Source organism: Seriola dumerili, unplaced genomic scaffold (genome assembly GCF_002260705.1).
Source record: "Seriola dumerili isolate Sdu_G_001 unplaced genomic scaffold, Sdu_1.0 BDQW01000017.1, whole genome shotgun sequence".
NCBI classification, from domain to species: domain Eukaryota; kingdom Metazoa; phylum Chordata; class Actinopteri; order Carangiformes; family Carangidae; genus Seriola; species Seriola dumerili.
The window spans coordinates 10417639-10432932 of record NW_019174272.1 but is presented as its reverse complement, the minus strand read 5'-3'; the positions used below and the strand labels follow the sequence as shown (position 1 = coordinate 10432932).

Genomic DNA, 15294 nt, shown 5'->3' with positions numbered 1-15294 from the left:
GGGCTCAGGTTTACACTCGCTAATCACATACTCAGGGGAGGGGAGGTGTAAGGGGGAGGAATGGAAGGGAGGGGGGGGGACACAGGACGGAGGGTGTCTAATTAAAGCCGAGGCTTGATTACAGGAGTGATTACCTTAACGAAGGAGCATCTCAATCAGAGAGGTGCAGAGGAAGACTGTACTCACCTGGTTTGCTTTCTCAAGATTGGCCATGATGGCGTCGACCTCCCCTGTCCTGGAACACAGACGTCGAGACAGAGACACCCAGGATTACTGAGAACACATTCTTACAAAATCAGCCCCAATGATTGTTAATTACATGATCCATCCAAACATGAAGCTGAAACATGACCACTTCTTAAATGGCTTAAAGTAGCTTCTACAAGATGTTATTTTATCCATATATATTTACACAACTCGAATACAGTGAGTTTTAGGGCTTAAACCAAACCAGCCAGCTGTGACAGGAAAAATGACCTATAATAACTGATTTCAACCAAATATAAGAAAATGGCAAAAGTACTACACTGTGTTGTACTTCTGTACATGTTTGGGAGGCAATGAACCACTCACTATAGCTCTACTGCAGCTGTCATAACATGCAGGGAAATTTACATAGCTAATTGGGATCTATACAAACCCCATGTAAAATACTCTGAGTGTATTTTCACTTGAAACGGAGTTTCACTTGTACAGCACTGTGCAGCTGTTGTTTCAGTGTCTCCTATAACAATAAGTATCCATGCTTGGTCACTAAAACAGCATCATGTCTGATAGAGAGAGATCACCAACAACGTTTTACAATCCTGTAAAACGTCCGAATGGTCAACATCTCCATGGTAACAAGTATATTTTGTAAATTGATTTATGAATGACAATAAAGGAGTTCAGTGTGGAGACCATGATTTTTACTTTCTAAAGCATGAGGTTTCAGCCACATTGGCAGATATCACATCATCACATAGTTCTGCTAAAGGAGTTAACTAATTAAGACATCTCCTCTTACACTACGCTCAGACAGACAATCAACAATCTCACACATTGACTCTCTTTATGCTGTGAGCGGTTTCTCGTGTTTCTTCCACCACATTTATATCAATCATGATCACTTCTGTTGGCCTTAACAAAAACTGATGATTAACACGTAACTGTGGCCATAGTTTTAGAAACAATGAGGTCAGGAGTCCACATTCCTGCAGTGTGACCACTCCTCTATTCAGAATATTTCACTAGACAAAAAAAAAAAAAATAATAATTTGATTCATTCATTTAACTGTTCAATTATAATTTCTGTAAAATGTTTCAATGCCTTGTTCACTAGAACAGGAATATTCAGGTGGAGAAATGTTAAATCCACATTAAAAAATGGTTTAATCTCCAGTATTCCTATTAAGATATTGAGCCTAAAAATATCTTAATCAGCCTTAAACACCCACCAAGTGTAATGTGGGTGTAAAGGTAGATTTAAACTCTCATTAAAAAATCCAGACACCTAGACCAACACAGATGACATGATCTCCGTGTCCCCAGCTGCAGCTACGGCCCTGCCCATTCATTGGCCGAGTGGTAAATTCATATGCTCGTACTGATTCGTATCCTCAGAACTCTTCTGAGGTTGAACTCCAACTTGCCTCCATACATCTAACAATCAGAGTAGTCTAATTTAAACAGGAACTCAGCAGGATTATTCATGAGGTTTGTTTGAAGTTCAACAGTTTCATTTTGCACACATGGGACCTGATTTTCAAAAGGTAGATAAGGATAAATTAACGAGGATGCTGTGATTGATTTAAATATGCACATAGGTTTCTCAAGTTTCGGGACACAGTAGTCCTTTTCACCAAAAGAAAAAATGTTCAAAGAATATATTAGACTTTTTTCATTCAGATTAAACTAACTACATTCAGCCAAACCTTTACCTTCTTTCAAGTTTACACCCAGCTGCTCCTATAGTCTCACATCAGGCTGTGTGATTACACAAAATATTAGTAATCCAATAGAATCACTGCGGCCGAAGCAGAATACAATCCTCCAATATTTCTACAGTGAGATGAGGAATCAGTCAGACACTGAGTCTCAGACCAAACCTATTCTTGGCATTAATGATCATCAGTGCTGCGAGGTGCAGCCCTGGTTTCAGAGGGTCTTGCTCATGGCCCGGTCCCATCAATAAGGCCAGGATATATGGCGCCCTGCTGACAGCAAACACTAACAGGTGTCAGCTCCACGTTTAATGAACTTGTGCAGTACGGAAAATGTTTTGTATTGATTACCTGCTCAGCTACTCAAGCCGAAGCAGACAAATAGTCTTTCTTATCAACATTGAGGAAACAGTCAGTGAGAGTAATAGAGGCCAGCCTGGTGTTCAGAGGCTCGGGGTCAGGGACGGTAACTGCAGCCGGAGCTCTGGGGTCAGTGGTGCTACTGTCAGCCAGGAGGAATTTGACCAGGACAACACACACACGCACCAACTATATAACCAGAGATGGTCTTTGAAAGCTGCTGCTGCTGCACGCGAAAAGGTAAGACCAAACTGAAAAGGTGTCCAATCCAACAAAATAGATGGCAGTGGGTCTAGAAACATCAGTTCAATTGCACCATGGATTAAGCCTGGGAGAAAATCCATTAGCAGCGGCTGACTGTGCTCTGGAGCACAACCCAAACAAAGGAGTGTTTGCTTTGAATGTCTATCGACATCCTTCATACAAGCTCAGATTCATTTCAGGCGTGCGGTGGATACATTGCGCTCAAAGACCAGGACAAGGTAGAGTGTTTTCTGAAGCAATCTTTAAATGGAGCAATTCTTCTTGAGGGCTGTCAAGGCCCAGCTGCCAGTGAAGGCAAACACAGACCTCTCTCATCGACCTGCATTAGTGGCTGAGTCACTCTCACTCGCTGCCTTTACAATGGCATTCCTCAGCTCTGCGCTGGACATGAGTTTATGCAGGCAAAATAAAGGGGAGCAGCTTCAGCACTTGAAATGCTACAAAGAGCACCAGCGAGAAAGGCTGCAGGGATGGCCGCCGTGACTGGGGAGTGGAAGGGGGGGTTTATAGAAGTTCGACAGATATATGTGGTAAAGTGCAAAGTAAAATCTGAAGTAGACTCTTACTTCTTTGTCATCTCCTGGTTGTATTTACACCGCAGGTCCAGCAGCTCCGTCTGTGCAGTGTTCAAAGCTGGAGAGAAGCAGACGGAGCGAGGTGAGATATTAACTTTAAAAAAAAAAAACACACACACATGAACTTTGACCTTAAAGCTACATTACTGGATTTATTTACCAATTTCTAGATACATTAATATCTTTCCTATATTTAAAATACAGGTCAGATTTAGTTGAAACATAACTACTGCAGGGACGTCTGTAACAGTCAATGGATCCACTGAAAACTGATATTAAAATGTTACATATGGTGAAACACAGATTCCATCGGTAAATATGTGTTAGATTTAACTTTATTGACGTAAACACAGCACCAGTGGGGCAGCAGTGTTTCAGCAGGGGGCACCAGACTGCAATTATACATGTAGTGGTTTAATAGGTTGAAATTAAATGTATCAGATACACGACGTGACAGTGTTTTAACTACTTACAAGAATGCAGAACCTTGATCTTCTCCTCAGCCTCTGATAGTCTGTCAGCCAAACCAACATCAGCGCTCTCCTCCTCCTCCCTGAGAGAAGACACTCAGTCAGCTCCCCTACTACATCATGGCACCACAATTAAAGCTACAATATGCAACTTTATGTCTTCAGACAGAAAACAGTTATGTTCAAACCTCCTCCCACCTAAAAATGACATGTGGCAGAAAAACAAAGGACGAACTGAAATTTTAAAAAGCAGCGCTGATGTGTTTCAGCCTTTTGGAGCCACATTTGATTTGTGTTGCAGGGCTGAACAATTTATTAAAACATTATTGAAATCTCAATATGGCCAAGTGCAATATCCAAAATGCAGGAGATGCAACTTTTTTGATAGAGGTCAAATGTGTCACAACACACCAAAAATGAAAGACTGTGGTGCTGCAGAGACACCCACAAATCATATTCTCCAGATGTCATTTTTGTTTGTTTAGTACAGGCCCCGACAAAAAAAAAAAAAAAAAAAAAAAAAAAAAAAATCACATCATTTAAAAAAAAAAATTTTCTGTGAAAATGAAATGCAAAAATTATTATTCCAACTGAAATCTTGTCTCATATCGCAATCGCAATATCTGCTAAAATAATTGCAATATTACTTATTTGCATGTCATTCAGCCCTGATGTTAAGTTTTATGAATTACTTTCCACTGTTGCTCTTGTGAAGTAATACAGGATCACAGACAGAAAACATCAACATCAAAAAAAGTTGGAAATTGTTGTTTTAATGAGCATAAAAACCGACAGAAAACAACTATGTATTGGAAAAAGATTTAGGACATTAAAAGGGTTTTCCCTGATTATCTTAAATGTCACAGGTGTTTACGGAGGATTGATGTTCAGTGGTTCTCACCCTCGGTCCTCAGCTCGGTCCTGGTAGTTCTGCTGTGGGGAGCCTGGGGCCCCGGGAGCCGGTGTGCTGTTGGGGGTCATCAGGGAGGCCGGAGAGCTGGATTTTGGGGCCTCTCCTGTCGCCGCTGCCACTGAGACGGCTGGACCGTCCTCTGTGGGCTCTGTGTGGCGGGAAAAGACCGGCATGAGTTTAACCACTAGTGTTCTGATGATAAGCAGGAAAACTGACAAAAACTTATTTGAAATACTCGTCATAAGGAGACGATTTTCATTTAAATTAACCGCTCAGCACCACCAGACATCAGACAATCTGAGCACTGAATGAAGAAAAAAAAAAAGAAGCATTTAAGCAGTGTTGCTCCTTCATGTGTATGAAATTGACCTGACCTGTCTTTTCAAGGCACTCCAAGTGTTTCTTCCAGTGCCCGCTGATCTCCCGTACCAGGGCCTCGCTGTCTGGGGCCGAACTCTGAAGCTGCTGCAGCCTTCCCTCCAGGGTGTGCGAGGCCTCCAGCACAGGAGCTGGATCTGTGAAGACAGACACAAACAAATCTCTGTAGAAAGAACTACTAAGATTCACATGATACCCATACACCCCTACTTTTCAAAAAAAGCAAAATAGCTGTTTTAGTGTGTGCGCTGCCTGTAAAGTACATTACAGAGTTTTTCTGCATCGCAGTTTCAACAGAGACAGACTATTCCACTGAGACTTGTTTCCAAAGAGTTACTCTTAGACTTTTCCCACTCAGGCTCCTTTGAAAATTTCACAGGCTGGACCAAATGACACAAGTGCTGTTCCGACCCTTCACATGTACAGAAATCAAATCTAATGAGTCTGCTCACATGCTGATGAATGAGAAAGAAGACAAAAAGATTGCCATGAATATGTGACAGAGTCTTAAGTCCCAAGTACACACCTAGGCAGAGTGTAGAAAAAGTCTGCTCCTGAAAAGGGAGTAAAAGAAAAAAAAAAAAAAAAAAAAAAAGCGGGATTCTTTAACACAACAGAGGAGCTGTTTTGCAATGCATGCGCGGCAGCACCGGGCCCATGGGGCCAACTAGGAGGCTGTTTCTCAGCTAACAAGTCTCCTCTGTATCATTTGATCATTTAAATTATTATGCCAGGAATTCTCAGGAGGCAGCTCGGCACTCCACATCACAGGGCTGTTTTTAATCTTCCCCTTCCCTTTCTTCCCCTCCCGAAAAGTTCAACAGCTCAGAGAGAGAGAGCTGCTCCTGTTGTGTACCTGCCTGCCGAACACCAAAGGAGGTGACTTCTAGTGCCAAAGCACAGAGAGGGAAGCTCAGGGGAGCTCCTTGACAAGGGGGGAGGCAAGATGTAGAGCCACGCGCACACACACACACACACACACACACACACACACACACACACACACACACACACACACACACACACACACACACACACACACATACACACCACAGCCCTTCAAAACTCTAAAAGAGGCGGAAAATCGCTGCTTTGCTGCACAAACTTTTCTCCCACAGCTTTCATCCACTCATCTTAGACTTCTGTGTGGAACCCAATTGGATCCCTTCTTCGGTATGGGCACTGACTGAAGTGACTTTTCATAAGAAGTTGGAGCCACAGACGTTTAAACTTTGCCAGATGTCACTGAGAGAATGCAAACTCTGAGCCGACAGACCACAAAAATAAATGCTCATCAGAGAGCCAAAACTTCTGCAATGTGCAATTTGTTGAAATCCTGGCCTTACATTGCAGCTCGCCATATCTGCATTTTCATCAGACAAACATTTTGGGCCATTTAATTGATTGAGCTATTTTTCCCAGGACCGTTTACAGTCAAGCATTGTCTGCATTCATTGTTACACCAACTGTGGAGATATTGCATCAGTCACAAGGGACATCACTATTAAGAGCACAGCTCTTCTAAGACAAACAGGATGACTTAAAGCACTGCTATTCCATCGACCCACTGTCACAGAAATCACTTTATCAGCCTCTTTCCCATATATCCTTTCAACTTTTAATGATCAAAGGACAGAGATTATAGTAAGGGATCTCTCACACATGGACAAGCCAGGATTATCAATCAGTGGCAGGGGAGTAAAGTAAAGTCAAATTTAAAGTGAAGGGATATAACTTAAGACTGTATACAAAATTATCCCCCATCAAAGTAGAGCAGCAGGGATGCTCTCCAAGGGCCCAGGATCTACAGTTACTGAAGGAGAGTCCAGAAAGCTGCTGATAACTTTGGAAAATGGAGCTGCTAATTGATGTAGCTAATACAGAGCACTCGGGCTTCTTTTTAGCGCAGCTCTGATGGTAAATCCACCAAATAAAACCTGGAATACAAGAGGAATTCAACTCCAACCCGACCGCTCGCATTCCTGCTAATCAAGAAATATAACAGCTGACGGGGCATTATGTACATCGGGTGAGTCACATCACTCTTGGTGCAAATAAACGTTTCAATTTTTAATTCATCCCTTATCTTAATTATGGATGATTGGATGTCTGCTCTGAGGTCATGATAACTGATTGGGCAACAGCAGCTCGTTTACGTTAATAAATCACAAGACGTTTAATACATCATTTTCTCTGGTGAAGCACAGGTCCAGCTCCAGAGGAGGCGCAGACACTGAGAGGAGCAGAGCGGCACAGGGAGGTTGGATAACATCATGGTGAAAGCGTGAACATAATTCTGGTTTATCACAGCACACAGGTCATATTTTTTGTAGCTTTGACCATTTGTTATCAGTTTCAGTTACGCTGTACTTGTACTGTACTGAGATCTGGGAAGGTGGTGACATCGCTACAACAAAGTCCAATGAGGCAAGAAACTCAAGCAGTAAGACAGTCAAACAGGAAGTAAAGAAGCCGACTGTTTTACAGGAAGTAAAAGTGAGAAGTTGCTTGCCTGAAATGTCTTTATTTATAATCCCTCATTTAACAGGATAAATATATAAAACAGGACCAGGAAGTGTGAAAACAGTGATGGATGTTAACAACTGACAGTTCAGGGACTCATTTTACTGTTTGTCAAGTCTGGCTCACCTGGGGATGAGTTTACAACCGTGTGCTTGTCTGACTGTTTGTGTTTCATCTGACCTCTTTTTAACAACGTCACCAGGTTCCCACATCTCAGATAAATTTTAAGACAATCATAAAAGACCATATACACAAACCAGAAAAAAACAAGGAAGAGGTGTAAACCATAGACTGACTTTGAAATGAGTTAGGACTATAAATATCGGATGGAGATGGAGGAGACTTGATTAGACATTAAAAGAGAACAGTTTTGCTTTTTATAGAAAAACTGAAATTCAACTTTTACTTATCGATGGGTTAAGATAAAAGATTGTGTTTGACAAAGGTTTTTTTTTTTTTTTTTTTTAAAGTTGGTTATAGAGTTTTATGTTTTATAAAGTTATGTGTTTTATTTTCTGTATATACTATCTATGGTGATCTATAAGTCACATGACTGATCAAGCATGTACAGTATGCATGTGTATAGGGAAACTGGATGAAGACGATGTAGATGCAGTGAAGCTCACACTGGTCTGTTCTTTGCTGTGTGTTTATTCTTACTTAGAAATTACCATTCATAGACGAAATGGCCAAAACTCCAAAAATAAGACCCAACTTGCTAATAGCCAACTAAAGTTAGCATGACTTTTAATTGTTTCTACACTCTCAGCTGCATTGATATAGAGTTTCATCACTTTGGCTGAGGGATAATGAGGCTGCCACCCCGTAGCTGCCTCCTTGTGGTCACTGCGTTGCTGTTTCTGTGATATTGCACATCTCAAAAGCGGGAGGCAGTTACTGTATCTGGGCGAGCCCTCAGTCCAGGGGTGAGCAGGAGCCAAAGCCTGTCAGGAGCTGGATGATTCGGCGGACTGCGGGTGGCTCCGCGGAGGACTGTGCAGAGGTTCAGGATGTGTGTCTAGGTGGGTGGGGGCGGACCAGGGTGGTGTGCGCCAAGACAAGCAGGTGTGTCGGGGCGGTCCGTCTTGGCCCTGTCAGCGATACACCATCATTAGGCGGTGTGGGCGCAGCAGGGTGCACCATTATGTCTCCCTGGGCCCTGTGTAATTACGCTCTGACATAATTAACCCAGCAAGCCCATTAGCCAAGCATTGGCTGGCTGAAGAGAGAAAAAAAAGCTATAATTATTTGTTGTGCGCATGTTAATGAGGCCAGCTGTGTTCCCATCATACAACACGAACAAATTAATTTACAAGGCTGTGCTCCAAGGTTTTTTCATTTCATTCAAAACAGTCTTGTTTTTTTTCCTCTGAGTGGACTTCAAGGTCCATAAACACGCTGTGCCGCTGCTGCAACAAACAGTAACACTGCTGTAATATTGTTGTCAAGGACCAAAACTAGGTTGAAAGAACACCAAGTCTTTACTTTCACCTTCACAGACAATGTAAAGTGATATAAGATATGTACTGTAGGATAAAATGCTGCCAGTTTTCCTTCACCTGTCAAGGATTCGTTTCCATTAGAAAAAACACAAACTGCTCACAACAAATTCACGAACATGACTTTTCTGTTTGTGCCGCATTTTAAACCAACGAGCATTAGATATTCAGATAACAAACTCAAGTCACACTTTACCTTGATGTGGCAGATGGAGTGAGAAAATACTAAAATAAAAAGATAGTTGGAATGAAGAAAAAAAATGATTGTGGGAAGCGGCGGCTTTTGTGTGTGAACAAAACACACTTCTTAACCTGTTCTTTTTCATTGCAGATCCATGTCTTTGTTTGACAGACTGAAGGACAGAGAGGGAATGACATCAATACCAAGACATTTTAAAGCTCAAAACAAAGAGTGGAGACAGAGCTAGATAGCATTTAAAATTAAAACGAGATGGTGCAGTGAACAAAGAAGTGCCAATAACATCCAACCCAAACTTCACTCCAAATCTAACAAAAATAAAACCACCTAGATCCAATTCTTACTTATGACACATGTAAGACAAATCACTGTGAATTAACGTCATCAAATATCCCCCACGTCTATTGTCGCTACAGTCCCATGGTTATGTCTTATCTACTCTCAGGCACACATACACAGACATTCCTACACACATATACACACACACACACACACGCACACACACGCAGTTGCTGTCTTTTAAGAGCACACTCTCCCCTGGTCCCTCTGGGGTCTCCTACTCCACAGGGATCAGTTGGAGAGGCCCGGCTCTTTTATGAACATAATGCATTATTAAGCACCTCAAACATCTCCTGGGCCTTTGTTTATTACTGCTCTTATTAATCACTTGTGCATAATCTCGTCCCGCCCAGAGAGCTTTCATTTTCCATCAGATTTTATATGCACTTATTTTCAGAGAGACTGCCACAAACACACACACACACACACACACACACACACACACACATACACACAGGCAGCACTCCTCCTTTGCTCTCATCCTGACTGTAGGTACTCAGCTGCACAATTACAATAAAGCCAGCTCGCTGTGCCTTGCAGGCCTCTCTTGCTGGTGCTTGCTTATGTATATGTGGGGTTGAAGAAGGACAACTATTCTTTATGCGTCTGAATGACTCTGAATTACTAAGGTCAGAGCGTTCTGTTCAGATAATCTCATAGCCGGGGGAAATATCTGATGTGAATATGTGAGGCACTTATAACACAAGAAGACATGCGACTTAATGTGACAAAAAGCTGCTTGTACTTGTGCTCTGCAGTACCGCCGGTCACCACTAGCAAGCACTGTTGCCATAATATTTCCACTGACGCACACATACATAGACACACACCTCAGACATGCCTTAGGCCTGGCGCGCGCGCACACACACACACACACACACACACACACACACACACACACACACACACACTTAGAGGGGTGTATTCAGATCAGAATCTTCACAAACTCTCAGTGAGCTCCCCACTCAGATAAAAGGAGCTGTGTTCTAAAGGAGAGAGGGAGCAGGGTGGATCCTGAGGGAGGAGTGTGTGTACTGAGAGGAGGCGAGGAAGAGCAAACACCTGGAGCGTCAGTCTCAGGGCTACGCCCCTGGCGACAGGGCCTCGCTGCTCTCACAGAGGTGGCAACAAACGCCGACGTTCAAACGCCACACACACACACACACACACACACACACACACACACATACTTGCACACTCCAGGAGAGAAGAGCAGGATGAGACAGCAAGGAGGAGAGGAAGATAAAGACGGAGGAGCTCAGGTGCATCTCTGGGAAACCGATGAATTCGGGCAGAAGCTGCCACTGTTTTTCAGCGTTCAGTGATCAGGACGTGTTTATCTGCACTGATCAAAACCATGCGGAGGTGATATAAACATTGTTAGGGAAACACTGTTAACAGGCCTCTTTCAAGCCCCAGACTGGGTAGGAGTTACAGTGCACAGCATGGGGAGATGTCACAGGCAGATCAAAATATAGAACGCTAATGAAACACTCCAGTGGATTGACATGTTGGCTTAGGGGCCTCATAAAAGGCAAAAGGAGAAAAAAAAAATACTTCAATCACTCGCATCAAGAAGTTATTTCTGTTCTGAGTTTATTGTTTCATTCTTGTTGCCATTGAACAGGCGCATTATCTTGCATTAGCAAAGCGAAACATTATCATACTGGAATCTTACAAATGTAATGGATATGTTATTTGTATTCAATAGTAGGCACAGCAAAGTGGATAACTGATATGTGACCAGATGTTAATGATAGCCAGATACAACAGGTCACATATTGAGCTGCTGCTGCGTGTGCCCCCCTCCCCCCCTTTTCCTAGTTCGCTTCTTGCATTCATTAACTCTGCCGTTGGCCTGCTCTGATTGGACCGACAGCCTTAGTGTCGGCACACAAATGAGCACACACACACACCACACACACACACACACACACACACACACACACAGAGGGAGAGGCACTTTCAAATGAAATAATAGGAGGGAAAAACTTCCTGCAATGAATAGTAATAACTGCATTAAGATTAACGAGCACGGCGTGTAAAGAATAATTGCATCTGTCAAAAGATTAAAAATACATGAGCTGTAGCGTTTGTTGGGGGAATGGTGGGAAAGCTCACTGTTGTGTTTGAGGGGCAGAGAGAAATGAAGTGGGGCCACAGCCAAATGACTGTCCTCCGGTGTACCTGGAGTCATCCATTCTAGCAAGGGGTGGTCAGGAGAGGGGGGGTGGGAGAGGAGTTGTGACCTTGGACACCAGCAGCAAGATGTATAGTGACAAACAGGCACAGGATACTGTAGGCCCTCCTCACAGATGGCAGTTACTGCAAGGGCCCGACATACACATACTCTCATTGCTCTGACTTCGGCTTGGCTGCAGGCGGATAAGGGGGTGGGGGGGTGGGGGGTATCTGGCAATGAAGGCACCTAATACCAGGATGAGTGTACAGTATATTTCTGGCTGAACCACAACAGCAAGGCCAGCCTTAGAAATGTCCATGACTGACTGGCTGAGTGAATGATGAAGTTACACCATTGGTTGGCCGGCCGAACGCTAGAGTTTTGCCATTGGCCATTGCTCTTTCAAAATGAATTGGCACAAACAATTTCTATGGGGTGGGTGTTTACCGGCGGTGCCAACAGCGCCTTTGACCCACCTAGCAACAAATCTAGCAACTTTCTGGACAAACCAAAGCTATTTTCCATAGTATCCTGTATTGCCCCATTAGCATGAGGTCCAGCTTTCCCTCTGCAGATACACCTCTCTATGCGTCTCATCTAGGGTTGCCACATTTTTAGGTGAACAAATAAGGGACACAGAATTCAAAATGCCAATATACACTCTTTCATGTGCTTATAACCCAAAAGCACATAAATATCAAGGGTAACGAAAAAAAAATGTAACTTAATGTTGATTTACTATTAGTATTAGAGAGGAAAGTCAGGGAGAGGGGATGACATGCCAATGGTCAGCCTCAAGTCCGCTGCAGTTAGGACTAAGCTGTAATGACATGCCTCTACCAGGTAAACAACCGTAGCACTGTACTGCAGTCTGACGCATTTTTTCACAGCACACAGACCATGTCAGTCTACTGCTCATTGAGAAACTTCTCCACTCCACTTGCAGGCTCCAACTGGTTTGGTTTTACTTGACATTACATTATTCACAGCACTTTGAGGACATGACGTGTACAAAAATACGGAACAAATTGTGTCCCGTATTGATTCAATAAAGGACGCAGCCTTTTATTTTCTAATAAGGGACGATCCTGTATTGGGTCCAGGGTGGCAACCCTAGTTTCATCCATCTGACTGCACGGCAGCTGACGTGGACGTGAATGAGCTCTCTCCATGTGATCAGTTTACAAGTAAATATAATCAAAATCACAGCACAGTCTTTGTCTTTCACTTAAGTGTTTGGTGATTTTGTTGGACCATGTTGGGTTATAAAATCAGGATTTTAGCAGCAGCTTATGGTTTGGATGTGACTGCTGGTTACCGCGTCTTAATGGGCTGCGTTTCAGTCACTACTTTAATACTTGTTCTGTCGTCTGACAACAGAAACAGAAAAACATGTAAATGAGAAAAGCTTCATTGGGAATTCAGCTGTATTGAAATACTGTATATGTGAGCACAGAGAGGAGGAGATAAGCAAACACATAAAGGCCTGAAAGCAGCTGACACTAGGCAGAAAGCAAATATGATGCAATGATGTAATGATTTCCATTGAAAGTAGCTGTTTACATTGGTTCCATAACGGTATGCAACTTCAACCTCAGTTTCTCACATTGACCATACGTGGTCCAGCCATATACCAGGTTGTGCCCTAATCTTTCTGTCTTTCCATATGGTCACTGTGTCAGATCAGATTATTATATGAGTTATATGAGTCTTGTTGCAGTGACCTGGGTGAAAAAAAATGTCAGATTACTGAGTAAAAAACTGTAATTAGAAGCACCTTTCAAGAGACAAATGGCACAATGTCACCTACTGATGATCCCAGCCAATCTTAAAAAAAACTTCTGTAATGATTTGGCGCTGTATAAATAAAACTGACTTTGCTTGACTAGCTTGCCATTCTTCACAACTTGCATGATGTAAACTGGTGATCTGGAAGGTGGTGCCAAGGACAACTTCACCTGACATCCATTCATCATTCATCATTGCTCTTTTGCTTGGTATTTTTACAGTTGTGCAAAGAACAGTGCTCTGTGCTTCTGTGAGTCAGCGTCAGGAGAAATGTTTCTCAGCGAGAGAAGGCAAAAAATATCTGACACACAAGTCTTTTTGTTGGGACAATGCACTCAGCAAGCACTTAATTAGGAACACCATACTAATAGTGGGCAGGGCCTCTCTTTGCCCTCAAACAGCCTCAACTCTTCGTGGCATGGATTTGAGATTCTGCTCCACGTTGACATGATTGCATCACATCAGCTCTGCAGATTTTTCATCATGCTGCCGATCTCCTGCTCTACCACATCCCAAAGGTATTCTACTGAACTCACTGTCATGTTCATGAAACCAGTTTGAGATGATTTTTGCTTTGTGTCATGGTGCAGGAAGTAGCCATTACAAGATGGTAAACTGTGGCCATAAAGTGAAGCACACGGTCAGAAACAATACTCAGACAGGCTGTTGTATTCAAATGTTGATTGATTGGTACTAAGCGACCCAACGTGTACCAAGGAAACATTCTCCACACCATCACACCACCAGCAGCAGCCGGGACCGTTGATACAAGACAGGTTGGGTCCATGGGTTCACGCTATTAACACCAAATTCTGACCCTATCATCTGCTGCCTCAGCACAAATCCAGATCCTTCAGACCAAGCTGCGTTCTCCAGTCTTCTACTGTCCAGCTGAAGCTTCTGATTTCTATTCCTGACGGGAGTGAAACCCAGTGTGGTCTTCTGCTGTTGTTGTAGCCCATGATGTGTTGATCATTCTGAGAAGTTTTTCTGCTCACCGCAGTTATACAGAGTGGTTATCTGAGTTACTGTAGACTTTTCTCTCAGCTCCAACCAGTCTGGTCATTCTCCTCTGACTTTTCCCATCAACAAGTTGTTTCCGTCACAGAGAGACTGCTCACTGGATGTTTTATGTTCTTTGTACCATTCTGAGCGTGTGGAAATCAGCAGTTTCAAAAATACTCAAACCAACTTCAGTGTTTGCCCAAAGGCCCATAGACCCACTGATAATCTATTCTCTAACAACACTAGGTTTTTGTGGCTTTAAATTTGTTTTTGTTCTTTGTTTTTGTATTGGATTAAATATAAAATTATCTAGATATATGCACCATGTGATTAAAAAAATAACTGAAGTTATTTATGTCCTAATATTTGACTTTGACACTTGTTCCCTGTACAAGATATGGGCCATAAAACAACCTTATTTGATATTTTACTTAGGTGGTGTAAATTTGCAGTGAACCGCATCACCAAAATATGAGTTACGTGTCGTGAACCTGGGACTTTTGCTGCACCTGAGAGTCTGGAGTCCTGGGGCTGTTGCCCACTTCACCAACTCTCCGCTGATCTCGAAGGAATACACTTTCCACATGTTTTGTCCTCTTAGCTAGCTAGTTTATATTAGCCGATGGTAACCCTGTGTTCAGGAATCAGCTGGTTTTGTTCAAAGAGACCTTCTGGACTTTGGACTAAGATTGTTGTTGATGGTCAACTCAAAACAGGCAGCTGATGGATGACAGTGTCTTTGGTTTGGAGATGTCAGAAGGCACCTTTTAACCCTAAGTTATTAATAAAGTAATGCAATTTCTTTCTTTTTTTTTCTAATTAGTACATTATTAAACTAATGTAATTTATGATTAATAAGAATAATAAGGAATTGATT

At 42.6% G+C, this 15294-nt stretch overlaps 1 protein-coding gene across 1 annotated transcript in view; it reads right to left on the bottom strand.

The window, feature by feature from the left end:
* The window catches only part of cux2 (cut like homeobox 2), an 84598-nt gene that overhangs the window by 11577 nt on the left and 57727 nt on the right, over positions 1-15294 (bottom strand). Inside the window, exons 5-9 of the mRNA XM_022751343.1 lie at positions 4879-5019; positions 4493-4652; positions 3595-3674; positions 3113-3179; positions 187-235 (exon numbers count right to left, since the gene is read on the bottom strand). Coding sequence (XP_022607064.1) covers positions 187-235; positions 3113-3179; positions 3595-3674; positions 4493-4652; positions 4879-5019 — 497 coding nt within the window. The remainder of the gene's footprint in view (positions 1-186; positions 236-3112; positions 3180-3594; positions 3675-4492; positions 4653-4878; positions 5020-15294) is intronic.